Raw genomic sequence first — 14,252 nt, 5'->3', positions numbered from 1 at the left:
TACCTCTTAGCTCATGTTACACATTATTTATTTGTGTCTAAACTCTTTCCTGTGTCTCGTCCAACATTAACCTTAAATTTAGGCCTTTTTATTCATTTATTTCTGATGTTTTGCTACTTCACCTTTTTGGTGTATTTTGAAGAGTTTTATCACAAATTATTTTTGATGCATGAGAAGAGAAAGTCCGTGCACATGTAAAATAATACTGACAAATATTTATGTGTACCTCCTGAGAGGCGTTCAAGTACCCTTAGGGGTACACGTACCACATATTTGGACTCGAGCAGAGGACCAGGGCTCTCCGCTGATACCATTTTCGGCCTATCGGAGCATTTTTGAAAACCGATGGGAGCAGCTCAGCATCAGTATGGAAGCAAGGGCAGTCCTCTTGTTTCCACACAGGTGACCCCTGGTGGATGAAAACACCAACTGTCCACACTCCGGTCTCCCAAGCTTTTAACTTGTTATTATTATGTATTTTCTATATTTACCTTTATTGTTGTTAGTTTCTTTTTTTAACTTCTGTGTAATTGTTTTTAACAACTGTCAAGTGTCCTTGAGTTTTTGAGAAGCACTTATAAATAAAATGTATTATTATTGATGGGACAAGATAGATTTCCGAGATTGTGAAAAGGAAAGTGCACAAGATGGACAAGGTGATAAGTGAAACAGCACTGATCAGCTAATGGGTCACTGTTTGAAAAGTCAGAAAAAGCCTGAATTTTCAGCTCATGCGCAGCATTAGCTTTAGCAGCTAACTCGGTCTTTCAACCTTGAAGAGATGCCAATCTTTCAAGAAATCAACGCTCCAACGGAAAAAATAATCTAGATCTCTGTCAGACTCGCTGCCTGCACCGTCAGCCACGGCGAGTTTACACCTCTTGACCCTTGACCTCATGAGTGAGAACTGAACTTGAGCGAGATTTCCGAGAGTGTGAAAAGGCTTATTCTGCGGTGGATGCTTGAAGGTGTTCATCCAACTTGAGGTATTTATTGGAAAACTTGGTTCTGCGACTCATCAGTCTACTTATCAGTTTTTCCACCAAATCCTAATTGACCTAATCTGACACTGATTTGACCATTTTGTTTTGCTTGCATTGCAATTGAAGGGATCATTAAGTTTTGGTTTTATATCCATGCAGCAATTCAGGCCTGCAACGATTTAACTTTGAGACATTTTGGGATATTTTTAATTTATTTTATTTCTTTTAAGTTCATGGTTTACTGTTATGTAAATGTACGTTTTTAGGTGGGAGTGGTCCCACCCTCTGGGGGGTGGTGTGTTGAGGTGTAATTAAAATTGGAGGGATTAGTAGGACAGCCAGAGGTGGGAGTGCCGCCCCCGCACCACTACTTAGTAGCACAGGCGGCGGCCCCCTCCACCCCCAGCCCCACCATCCAGCCCCCTGAGGGTTGGGTATGTGAGTGTGCAACAAGTGGGCGAGCCAGACCAGCTAAGAGTGAGGGACGCGAAGCATCCATGTAGGAGGCCTGTCTGGTATGAGCCCGGCCCGTCCGCATGGCGGGCCACCGGAGAGGGTTGATGGTGCAGACGGGCACGCGGCACTGTGGGCCCCAGGGACGTGCCGAGCAGCACAACCGAGAGCACGAGAGCACCCGAAAAGGACGCATGCCCACACAGAGGCACCCAAAACACCCCAGCAGCCCACTCAAACCATCCAGGTCAAGGCCACCCCACAAGCCCATGGAGGTCCAGGACTACAGTTAGATCAGTGTGTTATTAAAGAGTGGTGCTGGCAGTCGTTTGCAGGCTAGATTATCAAAAATCAAGATTCAATCAATCAATCAATCAATCTTTTATTTGTATAGCGCCAAATCATAACCAATGGTATCTCAAGACACTTTACAGTAGAGCAGTCTTAAGGACGGACTCTTCATTTTATGGATACACACATATGCATATATACGTATATACACATACATATGTATCCCACACCCAACATGAATTAATCATGGCGGCAAGGAAAACCTTCTGTTAAGCAGCAGGAACCTTGTGTGGATCCCATTCCTATGATGAACAGCCATCCACGTTATGCTGTGTTGGGTGTGTGCAGAGAAAAGGGTGGAGACAGAGCCGCTGAGACTCTGTAACTCCACACTGAGGATCCCACGGACCTGCAAGACAAAAGCCAGAATGAGTACAGGAGCAAACACACAAGGGAAGAAGCAGACATAGAGGGAGTGTTTGAGAGAGGAATGGGACCCTCTCCAGTCCCTCTCTAACCTAAATGACCTCTCTCTTAACGCCCTCTCCAACCCCCGGCAGTCTATGCCTATTGCATCTTAATTATGAGCTATGAGCTGGTTCCTAACTAAAAGCTTTACCAAAGAGGAATGTTTTGAGCCTAACCTTAAAGGTAGAGAGGGTGTCTGCCCCCCGAACCGTGGTTGGTAGATGGTTCCAGAGAAGTGGGGCCTGATAACTGAAAGCTCTTCCTCCTATACTACTTTTAGAGACAAATGGAACAACGAGTAGTCCAGCATTTTGAGAGCGTAGTGTTCTGGGGGGATTGTATGGCACTACAAGCTCCTTGAGATAGACTGGTGCCTGTCCATTTAGGGCTTTATAAGTGAGAAGAAGAATCTTGAATTCTATTCTATATTTTATGGGAAGCCAATGCAGAGAGGCTAATACAGGAGTAATGTGATCTCTTCTCCTAGTTTTAGTCAGTACACGTGCTGCAGCATTTTGAACCAGCTGAAGTGTCTTAAGCGACTTGCTCGGGCAGCCTGCTATAAGAGAATTACAATAATCCAGTCTAGAGGTAACAAAAGCATGGACTAGTTTTTCGGCGTCGCCCTGAGACAGGATAGATCTGATTTTAGCAATGTTACGGAGATGAAAGAAGGCAGTTCTTGAAGTTTGTTTTATGTGAGAGTTGAAGGATAAGTCCTGATCAAATAGAACCCCAAGGTTTCTAACAGTTGTGCTTCGTGCCAGAGTAATGCCATCTAGGGCAGTTAGGCTAGCATAGGTTTCTCTAAGGTGTCGTGGGCCCAGTACAATGACCTCAGTCTTGTCTGAGTTGAGAAGAAGAAAATTTTGGTCCATCCAGGCCCTAATGTCCTTTAGACAGGCCTCAAGTTTAGATAGCTGATTTGTCTCACCTGGCTTCATTGATACATACAGTTGGGTATCATCAGCATAGCAGTGAAAGTTAACAGAGTATTTTCTCATAACATTACCAAGGGGGATCATATAGATACAGAAGAGGATTGGACCTAGCATGGAGCCCTGAGGAACCCCGTAGCTTACTTTAGTGTACACAGAAGACCTATTATTCACGTGTACAAACTGGTACCTATCAGATAGGTAGGACTTAAACCAGTTTAGGGCAGTCCCTGTAATTTCTCTAATCTCTCTAGTAGAATATAGTGATCTATAGTGTCAAAAGCTGCACTAAGATCTAATAAAACCAGTACTGAGAGTCGTCCTTCATCTGAAGCCCAGAGTAGATCATTAGTTACTTTAACTAAAGCAGTCTCTGTGCTGTGTTGAGCTCTAAAACCTGACTGGAAGTCCTCGAACAGGCTGTTGTTTTGAAGAAATTCACAGAGCTGAGCCGCCACAACTTTCTCAAGAATCTTTGAAATAAAAGGAAGATTAGATATAGGCCTGTAGTTTGTTAAAGTGCTGGAATCAAGAGTAGGTTTTTTGAAAAGGGGTTTGATTACAGCTACTTTAAAGGACTGTGGCACGTAGCCTATTGATAGGGATATGTTTATTGTCTCCAACAAAGATGGGCAGACTAGGGGAATAACTTCTTTAAACAGCTTAGTTGGGATCGGATCTGAAAGGCAGGTCGATGGTTTGGAGGATTAAATAATAGAGTTAAGTTCCTGAAGTCCTATATGTGTGAAACAGTTTAGGTTAGGCATATTTACATTTAATGGTACAGCAGGCCCAGGTGAAGGCCTGGGCCTTCACCAATGCTCCTCAAAGCAGGTTATTTAATGTTTTCTGAGAGCAAACATCTTTTCCATGGAAATAAATTCTATGAGGAGATTTCGCCATTGGTTTATGCTTAACAATTTTTATCTTTCCAATTCAATAATATTGGTTTTTTTGCTGTGGTGAGTGCCTCAAGGATGGATTGCAATTGGTTTGCTGGAATAGTCAGGTCTAACAGACATAGATTTGGAGATAGAGGAATCCTGTAGTCCAAAATGGAGGACAGTTTTTCAGTGATTAGAAACCAAAACTGTTGAACTGGCGAACAAAGCCATACGGAATGTAAATATGGATCAGCTGTTCCCTGGGTGCACTGAGAGCAGATGTCTGTATACGGAAAAGCCCATTTTATACATTTTCTGTTGGGTAATGTGGGATCTGTGGAGGACCTTGTATTGAATTAGCTGAAGATTTGTATTTTTAGTCATCTTAAAGGTATTACAACAAATTTCTGTCCAGAAGTTGGTGTTCATGGTGATTGAGAGTTCAGCTTCCCATATAGCGATAAGCTATAAGTGATTAGAGTTAGTGTTCAAGAGTGCTCTGTATATTTTTGAGAGTTTTTTTTTGTTTTTGTTGAGATTTTTTTTAATATATATGGCCAGTTCTGGAGGTTGCAAGGTGATTAAATCTATTGCCGTATTTTTCTTAATTGTCTCTGTTACTTGTAAGTACTGAAGAAAATTACTTATATTTATATTGAATGTTTGGGTTAGATTGTTATATGTCCTGAGCTTGTCATTTTCAAAGAGGCCTTGGAGATGAATAATTCCACTCTCTTCCCATGTTCTTAGATAGAGCGGTGTTTTTCTAAAGCCAGAGTTGTGCCAGATTGGATACAGCATGCTAGTTTTTAATTGAACATTTGTAATGTAGTCAAAGTTTTTGTACCGTAATTGGTCCAACAAAAAAAAAATCCTTTTTTTTTTAGATAAAATGATGTCCAGATTAAGTTTTGTATTTTGGAGTTTTTTCCATAAAAGTTCAGACGGGTTAGTTGCGTATTCTTCCGTAAGTTTCTTAATTTTTTCTTCAATGGTTTTTTCTGCTATCTGTTCCTGTGTTTTCTTGTAAGAAGAGTATGATATAATCTTCCCTCTGATGACAGCCTTGCCGGTTTCCCAGAGTAAGGACAGTGACACTTCCAGAGAATCGTTTGTTAATAGAAAGTCCTCCCATTCTTTTCTTATCATTTTACCAAATTCACCAAATGAAGTATTAAAGCGCCATAGAGAGGATAATTTCTGATTAGAGTCACACTTCAGGGTGAGGGATATCGGGGGATGATCGCTAATGATTACAAGATGTTGCTGTGTCATTTACATCACTGATTCCAGTAAATGTGGCAATTTCCAAAGTGTTTAAGTGTGTAAGCATCATTGCAGAGTGGGTAATTGAGTTTAAATGCATTTCTTAGTGGAATAGGTCATTTTAAAGAAGGATATTTCTGCTAAGTGGAGGCACAAAAATAACTAGCTATCAGGTGAAACAATGGATTATGAAACAAAGCACTATGACAACATTTGTAAGAGAGATTATTTTGTTTCAAATAAAAGTAATCTAAACATGTCTAGCCTATGATAGACTTAATTACAGTACTGATTTGAAATGATTCATAACACAACTTTGTACAAAAATTATTTGAGTCAGAATGACAGAAGGTGAGTCTGCAGATTACGGTTTTAAAAAAACAACCATACAAAGGCTTGGGTGTGTGAACTAACAATCAGGGCAGCATAACAAAACATGGGTAATTTATGGTAGTTAAAAACTGAATTGTTAAGTAAATGGTAAAAAAAGAAAAACCCACATCACTCAAAATAAATAGCAAATAACTGTATTATATACTTAAACTTTCTCAAATATAAATGCAATTCAAATAAAATGCAGTATAAAGTAAGAAATAAAATGAGGTGGTCAAGAACATATATAACAAAAAACAAGAAGCAATACAACAGTGTGAGCAATGAGAAAAAGAATATTGAAGTTAAAAGACAATAGATAGGTATTACTAAAATGGCAGAAAGTTACTTTATAATGTGAATAGAAAATGTGTTTTCAGCCGCATTTTCAAACTAATATTTATTCTTCACCAATTTTAAACATGCTATTTGTGTATTTTAAATGTTAAAACTATATATATAACTAGTTAACGTGCACTTTTTTAAGGGTAGATTTGCTCAACACACTAATAATAGCCCAAGCACATGTAAATTTGATGATTACATGTTAAGGCCAATTAAATCTATTTCATACCCCAACCTTTACTCCTTCAACCAAAATTAAGATAACATGAATTGATGAGACTGCTGGGAACAGCCCAGATTTGCCTATAAATTGTGGTTTGTTTCTCAGTTCAACAAGTTGCAAATTGGCTTTCAAAGAAGACAACATGAAGAACTGGGGCTGCACACTGTGCACGCTGTTGGCCTTTGGCCTCGTCATGCATCTGGAGGCTTACAGCAACTCCCAAGGTTTGTGTTTTAGAAATGAACTACTTTGGGGTCTGTTATCTTACATTTACAGTTAGCTCATTCATTAGGTTTGTTTTAAAGCTGGAGCACAGTCTTTTATTTATGTATTTATTTTATTCTACTCCCCCTTGTAAAAGATGAGTAAATGTAGTTTGGATTGAAATATAATAAAAGGATATTTATTTGATTTATGGTTTAGTTTTTAACAAATGTTGAAATGAACCAAAGTTCATATTTTATTGTTAAATAGTGGAAAACAAAGTTTTCTAATTTATTTAATTTACCAGGTCAATGTAGTTACAAAAGTTGCAAATGATAAATCACTGAACAATGTTATTATAATGAATTTATTACTGCAAATTAATTTGCTGTGTAACACCGTATGCACTAGATCAGTGTTTCTGAAATAGGGGTATGTGTACCAGTATGTGTACCGGTACGTGTACCGGCCCACCAGAGCTTTCTTTCTAGGATTTTGCTCAAAATGAAAATTAGAAAAAAAACCAAATCAGTTGTTGATTCAGTTGCAAATAATTCTGTTCTTCTAAATTCACAAATTAAATGATTTTATCTGACATATATGGAAGCCTACAATATTTCTATGCTCATTGTTTAAGAAGTTCATTATAAATTGTTTGGTATAACTACATTTTTTCCTCAAAACTTACTATTTCTCACAAATAGTCATGTAGAAATCCCTACAATTAACTTTTTTTAAAATGATGCAAATTCAAGAATCCTTTAGGTCAAATACTAGACATGAATATTATTGTATTATGCTTAAAGATGTTCTAAGAAGTCCATCACATACATTGCTCAAAGTGACGAGGGACTTAGGGCACAACAATGATCTGATTTGATCTTTTTTCCTTAAACAAATTGATACTTTTCTGGTTCGGCCCACCTAAAATCAAATTGGGCTGTAAATGGCCCCTGAGTGGAAGTTTGATACCCCTGGTTTGTGTTATAGCACATTAAATAATTTGCGACACCTGTCCACAGGAGGCTTTTAAAGTGATAAAGAAATAGAAGTAATAAGAAAGTAAAATGGGGAAAATTGCAGTGTACAATAACATTACAACTGTAAAAGAGAGGTAGTTTACAATAGTTATCAAGCAAAGACAACACTGTCAACCAAGGAATGTCTTCTCTACATGTCTACCTTTCAGTTTTTCTGTGTATTTTTAAAAAAAAAAATGCAATACAAACATGTGATTTTTCAACTCAATTACAGGCTTAAAAAAAGAAGAAAAAAAAAAGAATCAGAATGGTTACTATTAAGAATAAACAATACATTTCTTCAATGGAAACTGAATAAATAAATAATCCTGTTTGAATTTGTAGGTTATTCTTCACAACGAAAGCCAGGAGATTGCCCTGATTTTAATAGCACATCAACAACGAACAACTGCAATGAATGCTCCGTAGACTCCAACTGCATTGGAAATCTGAAATGCTGTCGAACTGGATGTGGAAGTCAGTGTGTGGAACCTACATTTAATAATACTCTTGGTAAGTCGTGAGGCAGCATCCCTTAGTTTCACCTAAAGTAATAAATACACATTTTCTTTCATAGTTTACTTTGGAACCTGTAACCAAAACCCTTCAACTGTTTTAGGTAGACAATGTATTGAATTGATGGTGTTGGGTGCAATATTTTTTGCCAATATTCTATATGCCGATATTGTCCAACACTAAATAGGTAACTGATACCTATATATACATGGGCCCCCTGCTCCAACCTATTTTTTGTTCAAAAAAAAAAAAAAAAAAAAAAAATATATATATATATATCCATGGAAATAACAAGTTAAGTCTATTTTTAACTGATGTTGACTGATATTTGTTAACCCCAGTTTCTATTTCATTTCAGATAAGCCAGGGGTGTGCCCTCATGTTATACGGAAACATTACCATGTGAGCTGCGTCAATGAGTGCTCAAATGACCAAAACTGCACTGGAGATGAGAAGTGCTGCCACAATGGATGTGGACGTGCGTGCGTGACTCCTGGTAAGTCATTAGATACATTGAGACGAAGCAAAACCCACTTAACACCCAATTACTTATAATTGTTACAGCTGAGTTTACTTGTATGACTTGAAATCAAATATTGTTAAATTATAGTCACATTTTTTACCATCGTATGCAAATAATATGGAGGGGAAATTAGTGGACAACATGTGTTTAACGTAAAATTGTGTTTTTTTTTTTCATTTCAATTCTTTGTTCTTTAAGCTAAGCCCGGATCGTGCCCTCGTTTTACCAAACAATACGGGGCTTCATGTACCAATGAGTGCTCAAATGACCAAAACTGCACTGGAGATGAGAAGTGCTGCCACAATGGATGTGGCCGTGTGTGCGTGACTCCTGGTAGGTCATTACATGAAGTGAAACGTAGCAAAAACCAATGTTTCATTTGAAGTGATAAGTCATGTTTATAATTGTTACAACTGAGCTGAGTTTGCTTCTATTAGCTGAAATTAAAATATATATATATATGTATATATTCCAGTCACATTTTTATTGTCTAATGCAGACAATATGGAGGAACAAATACTAGGACAGCCTACATTTAATGTTGAATGATCTTTTTTTATTAAGCTAAGCCCGGATTGTGCCCTTATTCAACCACAAACTGGTACAGTTCAACTAACTGCACCGATGAGTGCTCCAACGACTTTAACTGCACTGGAAGAGAGAAGTGCTGCCACAGAGGGTGCCGTACGTGTGTAGCCCCAGGTAGGTCATTAGATAATATTAGACTTTTAATGACCTTGTTTCAAGTGAAGTAATACAGATTTTTCATCTATATTGCAAATGCAGTGTAACTTATTGAACAATGCCTTTGTCTTTGGCTTCTTAGGGCACAGCAAGCCATCAAGATATCGCTATCCCTCAGGATACAACAGGCCATCAGGGTCTCGCTATCCCTCAGGGTACAACAGGCCATCAGGGTCTCACTATCCCTTAGGGTTCAACAGGCCATTAGGGTCTCGCTATCCTTCAGCATACCAAAAGCCTTCAGGGTACCAGTATCCCTCAGGGTACAACAAGCCTTCAGGATACCAGTATCCCTCAGGGTACAACAAGCCTTCAGGGTACCAGTATCAGTCAGGGTACAACAAGCCTTTAGGGTACCAGTATCCCTCAGGCTACAACAAGCCTTCAGGATACCAGTACCCCTCAGGGTACAACAAGCCTTCAGGGTACCAGTATCCCTCAGGGTACAACAAGCCTTCAGGATACCAGTATCCCTCAGGGTACAACAAGCCTTCAGGGTACCAGTATCCCTCAGGGTACAACAAGCCTTCAGGGTACCAGTATCCCTCAGGGTACAACAAGCCTTCAGGGTACCAGTATCCCTCAGGGAACAACAAGCCTTCAGGGTACCAGTATCCCCCAGGGTACAACAAGCCTTCAGGATACCAGTATCCCTCAGGGAACAACAAGCCTTCAGGGTACCAGTATCCCTCAGGGAACAACAAGCCTTCAGGGTACCAGTATCCCCCAGGGTACAACAAGCCTTCAGGATACCAGTATCCCTCAGGGAACAACAAGCCTTCAGGGTACCAATATCCCTCAGGGAACAACAAGCCTTCAGGGTACCAGTATCCCTCAGGGAACAACAAGCCTTCAAGGTACCAGTATCCCTCAGGGAACACCAAGCCTTCAGGGTACCAATATCCCTCAGGGAACAACAAGCCTTCAGGGTACCAGTATCCCTCAGGGAACAACAAGCCTTCAGGGTACCAGTATCCCTCAGGGAACAACAAGCCTTCAGGGTACCAGTATCCCTCAGGGAACAACAAACCCTCAGGGTACCAGTATCCCTCAGGAAACAACAAGCCTTCAGGGTACCAGTATCCCTCAGGAAACAACAAGCCTTCTGGGTACCAGTATCCCTCAAGGTACAACAAGCCTTCAGGGTACTAGTATCCCTCAGGGTACAACAAGCCTTCAGGGTACCAGTATCCCTCACATTACAACAAGCTATCAGGGTACCAGTATCCCCCAGGGTACCAGAAGCCTTCAGGGTACCAAAAGCCTTCTGGATACCAAAAACCCTTGTGGTACCACTATCCTTCAGGGCACCAAAAGCCAACAATGTTTTTTTTTTTTTCTTTAGTATGATTAATTCTCTTCTTATAATTTAATTGATCTATTGTCTTTTTTATTGTAAGACAAGGGGACCTCCCGTTTATCCAAGAAAAAGTGGTGTTGGCTTAATATTGTAAAATTATTTATGTTTACCAATAAATTTATTTCTGATGCAAATGAAATGTGTTATTAATGTGTTATTAATTGTTATCATGCTGGTTGGAGGCCCTAAACATAATGTTTATATAATAGAAAAAAGTGGCCTAGGACAGAAAAAGATGGGTGAAATCAGGGCCACAATTGTTGAAGGGAGCAGCAAAATGAGGGAGAACCACAGTAAAATAAAATATTCAAAATTTAGTCAGGAGAACATGTGCTGAGTTTATACAGGAATCCAAGAGTTGAATTTACTACCTTTTACTACCTCAGCAATTCCCCAAGACAAAACGTTCCAACTTACTTATAAAAAGTATAAATGTGACACTGTTCTGACGAAAACATCACACCCATCATAAATATTCTAATTCCATTTCCAGGGCACTTGGGACTTTTGTTTTTTTGAGGATAAAAACTAAATGTAATTACTCTAAAATTATACAAGCCAATATTTTATCCAGAATAGAATATAATGATAACATGGAAAATGCTAAAACTGAAAAATCAGCTGGGAATACATTTACCAGCTAAAGTAATTTAATAACAACTGCAAATTTAAAGAAATCCCAAATATGATTCTGCATCTTTCTCCCAACTTTTGTCATAGCCATTACAAGAGCTAGCGCGGGCAGAATGTCAACACAAGATGTCACGTATGTTGAGGGTCTGTACAGCACTGTAAACCCACAAAGCAAATAAATATAGATGAACCCAACTAGCTTATTAATACAATACATTTACATGGACCAAAACAAAGGAAGTCATGGCTATAATTTAAGTTAACTGTGGTTCAGGCACCAGAAAACCTCTGCTCTGAAAAACAAATTATGGAGCTAATCTCCTGCGCTGCTGGTGAATGGTGGGTTCTCTTTTTTTTTGCACATTTTACAAAAAGTTTTCCAATTATTCTCCATGACCGGCTTTTGTCGGTCTTTAAATGCTGGGTTATCGAGCTAAAGTTGTGAAAACTTACATTTTCTCTTGTTGATATCAGTCAAAGGTGGCAAGTTGCTTGCTAGTATCAACAAACTTGAGCTGCACCAAAAGCCTGCATGTTCACAACAGAGCAGGCAGGGGAACCAATGGAGGCTATACACGGCGACCCAGTTCCTGTTGTCGTGTTGCACGTATACATTTTTTATGTATATGCATTTTTGTTAAACAACTTTGGAGCATCAATGGAAACGCCAAAATAAAATGAAGGTGTGATGAAAAATGTGCTACAAGTCCACTTTTTATTACCTTCCAATGGCCTTAATTTGAGCTCATTTGATTTATTATCTTTTACTACCCTGTGGATACCCTGAGGTGTGAATGATGGACAGTATTTCAGCAGTAAAGATTGGTCATATTTACTGTTATTTTAGTCTGCAGCACATGGGATTGCTTGACAGCCTTGCATAGGTGGAAGACGGCCCTTTTTACTCCACAACAAAAAGAAGCCATTTGTGCAATGGTGATTGCAAACAATGCCATAAGGTTGAGAGAGATACAAAGTGCTCTTATAGATGAGAAGATTCTTTTGATTGTCATTATACAAAAAGTACAACATCATTGGATGTTCAATCCCATTCAGTGCAGTTAAACATACTGTACAAAACTGTACAAGATAAGACAGACAAAAATGTGTGACTGTTATTTTATGTTATTATGTTTATATGTGCACTATTTACGAGTTCACTATTTGATGCGTGCTGTAGACTATGGTTCCTACTTACCCCAGTTTCAGGGGGACAGGTTTAAGAGTCACTCAGGAAAAAGCGGACCGCGAGGTAAAGTAGGGGGAGTGACTTTTATGCTGAGCTGTATCGCCGTGTTGGTGTGTACCCGAGTGGAGGAAATAAAGAGAACTCTGGAGTTAAGACTATTGTAGCCCATTTTTACTCAACGCCAGAAGGACTGGAGGGGTGAACAAGAAAAGAGGATGTAGAATGAATGCAAAAGACAGAGGACATGGAATATGTCAGTGAGTGTGGGAATTGAGAGTAGTTATCGCACTGTGGAAAATACTGCTGCACTTTTTAATCATGTAAAGCACATTAAATTGCCTTGTGTATAAAATGCGCTAAAAAAACAAATATGCCTTGCATTGGCTTTCCTATACACACGCTAACGTCCAGTGCCATAAACTGTTTACTTTGTGTAGTGACATGCGTTACACTTACAGGACAGTTTAGTGTATGTGTATTCACAGTGCAATGGCTACTGTACAATATGTTGTCCAAAATGCATTATGTCACACTGGAAAAAGTTTACTACTTGTTCTCGATCACTCTAACTGTGATAAAGCGTGTTGTACTGGCACTGGAGGACAGGTAACCACTGCATTCATTTAGATACCTAAATGAGGTGGGTTTTAATCTTGTAAATACATTTTATGCAGTAAAAATGTCAAACATATACAGTCATCAGTTCCCTCACTAAATACAGTAATGATTGCCTCTACTGTTTTCAAGTAAGTTCTGAATTTTTTTTATTTTTTTTGCATTGGAAAACACTCACAAAATGAAAACATGATAAAGCCATTTAACTATCTTTTCCCATCTTGATGACTGACATTTTCATTGATATTCACATTTGCTCTTGACACGTTTTTACAGGTTATCAACTAAGTTTTGCAATTTATACTAATTGTTTCGAGAAAAGCAAACTGTACCGATGAGTGCTCTAATGACTTTAACTGCACTGGAAGTGAGAAGTGCTGCTGCAATGGATGTCAAAGTGTGTGCGTGGCCCTTTGTAGGTAATTAGATAAAACGAGACGTAGCAAAAATCACTCTTTCATTTGAAGTAATACAGTCATGTTTATAACTAACATATTACAGCTGAGTTTGCTTTTATGACAATCAAAATATTTTATTTTCTGGTCACATTTTTATCATTTAATGCAGACATTATGAACTGGCAGATATGAGGACAGCCTGTTTTTAATGTTTAATGATCTTTTTTCATTTAAATACATTTTTCATTAAAGCTAAGCCCGGATCGGGCCCTCATCTTGCCTGGAAACAGCACAGGCCCTGTACTCGTCCTTTTGAGTGCTCCAATGACTTTGGCTGCACTGGAAACAAGAAGAGCTGCTGCAAAGCATGTGGCCGTGTGTGGGTGACTCCTGGTCATTAGATACATTGTGAGATGTACCAGTTTTAATGACACAAAATACATGTTGCAACTGCAGTATTACTCACAGAATTATGTTTTTGTCTTTAGGGTACCAGTACCGCTGCAGATCGTACTGGTGTCTTTGACGGGGTTGACTGCCACTATATGTCTTTTACTGATAATGACCTGCTAATTTTAAAAAGCAAAGTTGAATGACTTTAGAATAATATTTGCTTGCCCATACCTTTATGATTTTTCCACTTAATCAACTCCACTGATTTAATACGTGTCTGGTGGTCTGTTCAAGGTTAGGTTTCCCTGACCAAATCAGGTTTTTGTCTTTAGTGTGGTTAATAACTCTTTAGTGATTTATATATATACATATATGTAATATTTTAAAATTATTTATATTTACCAAGAAATTTCTGTCTGATGGGTACCTTTCACA

The 14,252-nt window shown here is 38.8% G+C and overlaps 1 protein-coding gene across 3 annotated transcripts; it reads left to right on the top strand.

Annotated features, from left to right (window-relative positions):
• Positions 1–6,276: 6,276 nt before the first annotated feature.
• LOC114467213 (prisilkin-39-like) lies at positions 6,277–10,728 on the top strand. 3 transcript variants are annotated; one of them, XM_028453349.1, is made up of 7 exons: positions 6,281–6,447; positions 7,792–7,959; positions 8,321–8,458; positions 8,684–8,818; positions 9,050–9,187; positions 9,312–9,474; positions 9,655–10,728. In XM_028453349.1, exons 1-7 carry the CDS (start codon positions 6,366–6,368, stop codon positions 10,379–10,381), a joined length of 1,551 nt encoding a protein of 516 aa, XP_028309150.1. In that variant the 5' UTR covers positions 6,281–6,365; the 3' UTR covers positions 10,382–10,728. The 3 variants fall into 3 exon arrangements, with proteins under 3 accessions (XP_028309149.1, XP_028309150.1, XP_028309148.1); XM_028453347.1 differs by having other exon boundaries at positions 9,312–10,728; XM_028453348.1 differs by lacking the exon at positions 8,684–8,818 and having other exon boundaries at positions 6,277–6,447; positions 9,312–10,728.
• Positions 10,729–14,252: the final 3,524 nt, after the last annotated feature.

Source organism: Gouania willdenowi, chromosome 7 (assembly GCF_900634775.1).
Source record: "Gouania willdenowi chromosome 7, fGouWil2.1, whole genome shotgun sequence".
Classification (NCBI taxonomy): Eukaryota; Metazoa; Chordata; class Actinopteri; order Blenniiformes; family Gobiesocidae; genus Gouania; species Gouania willdenowi.
The sequence above is the reverse complement of the archived record's forward strand: the minus strand, read 5'-3'. Positions and strand labels throughout refer to the sequence as shown.

What these genes read in the sequence shown, in the direction of transcription:
- LOC114467213 (XM_028453347.1), top strand. Translation starts at nt 6,366, where the DNA reads ATGAAGAACTGGGGCTGCACACTGTGCACGCTGTTGGCCTTTGGCCTC. An exon ending in GGCTTACAGCAACTCCCAAG is followed by an intron (nt 6,448 to 7,791) that starts GTTTGTGTTTTA and finishes TTGAATTTGTAG; the next exon opens with GTTATTCTTCACAACGAAAG. An exon ending in ACGTGCGTGCGTGACTCCTG is followed by an intron (nt 8,459 to 8,683) that starts GTAAGTCATTAG and finishes TTGTTCTTTAAG; the next exon opens with CTAAGCCCGGATCGTGCCCT.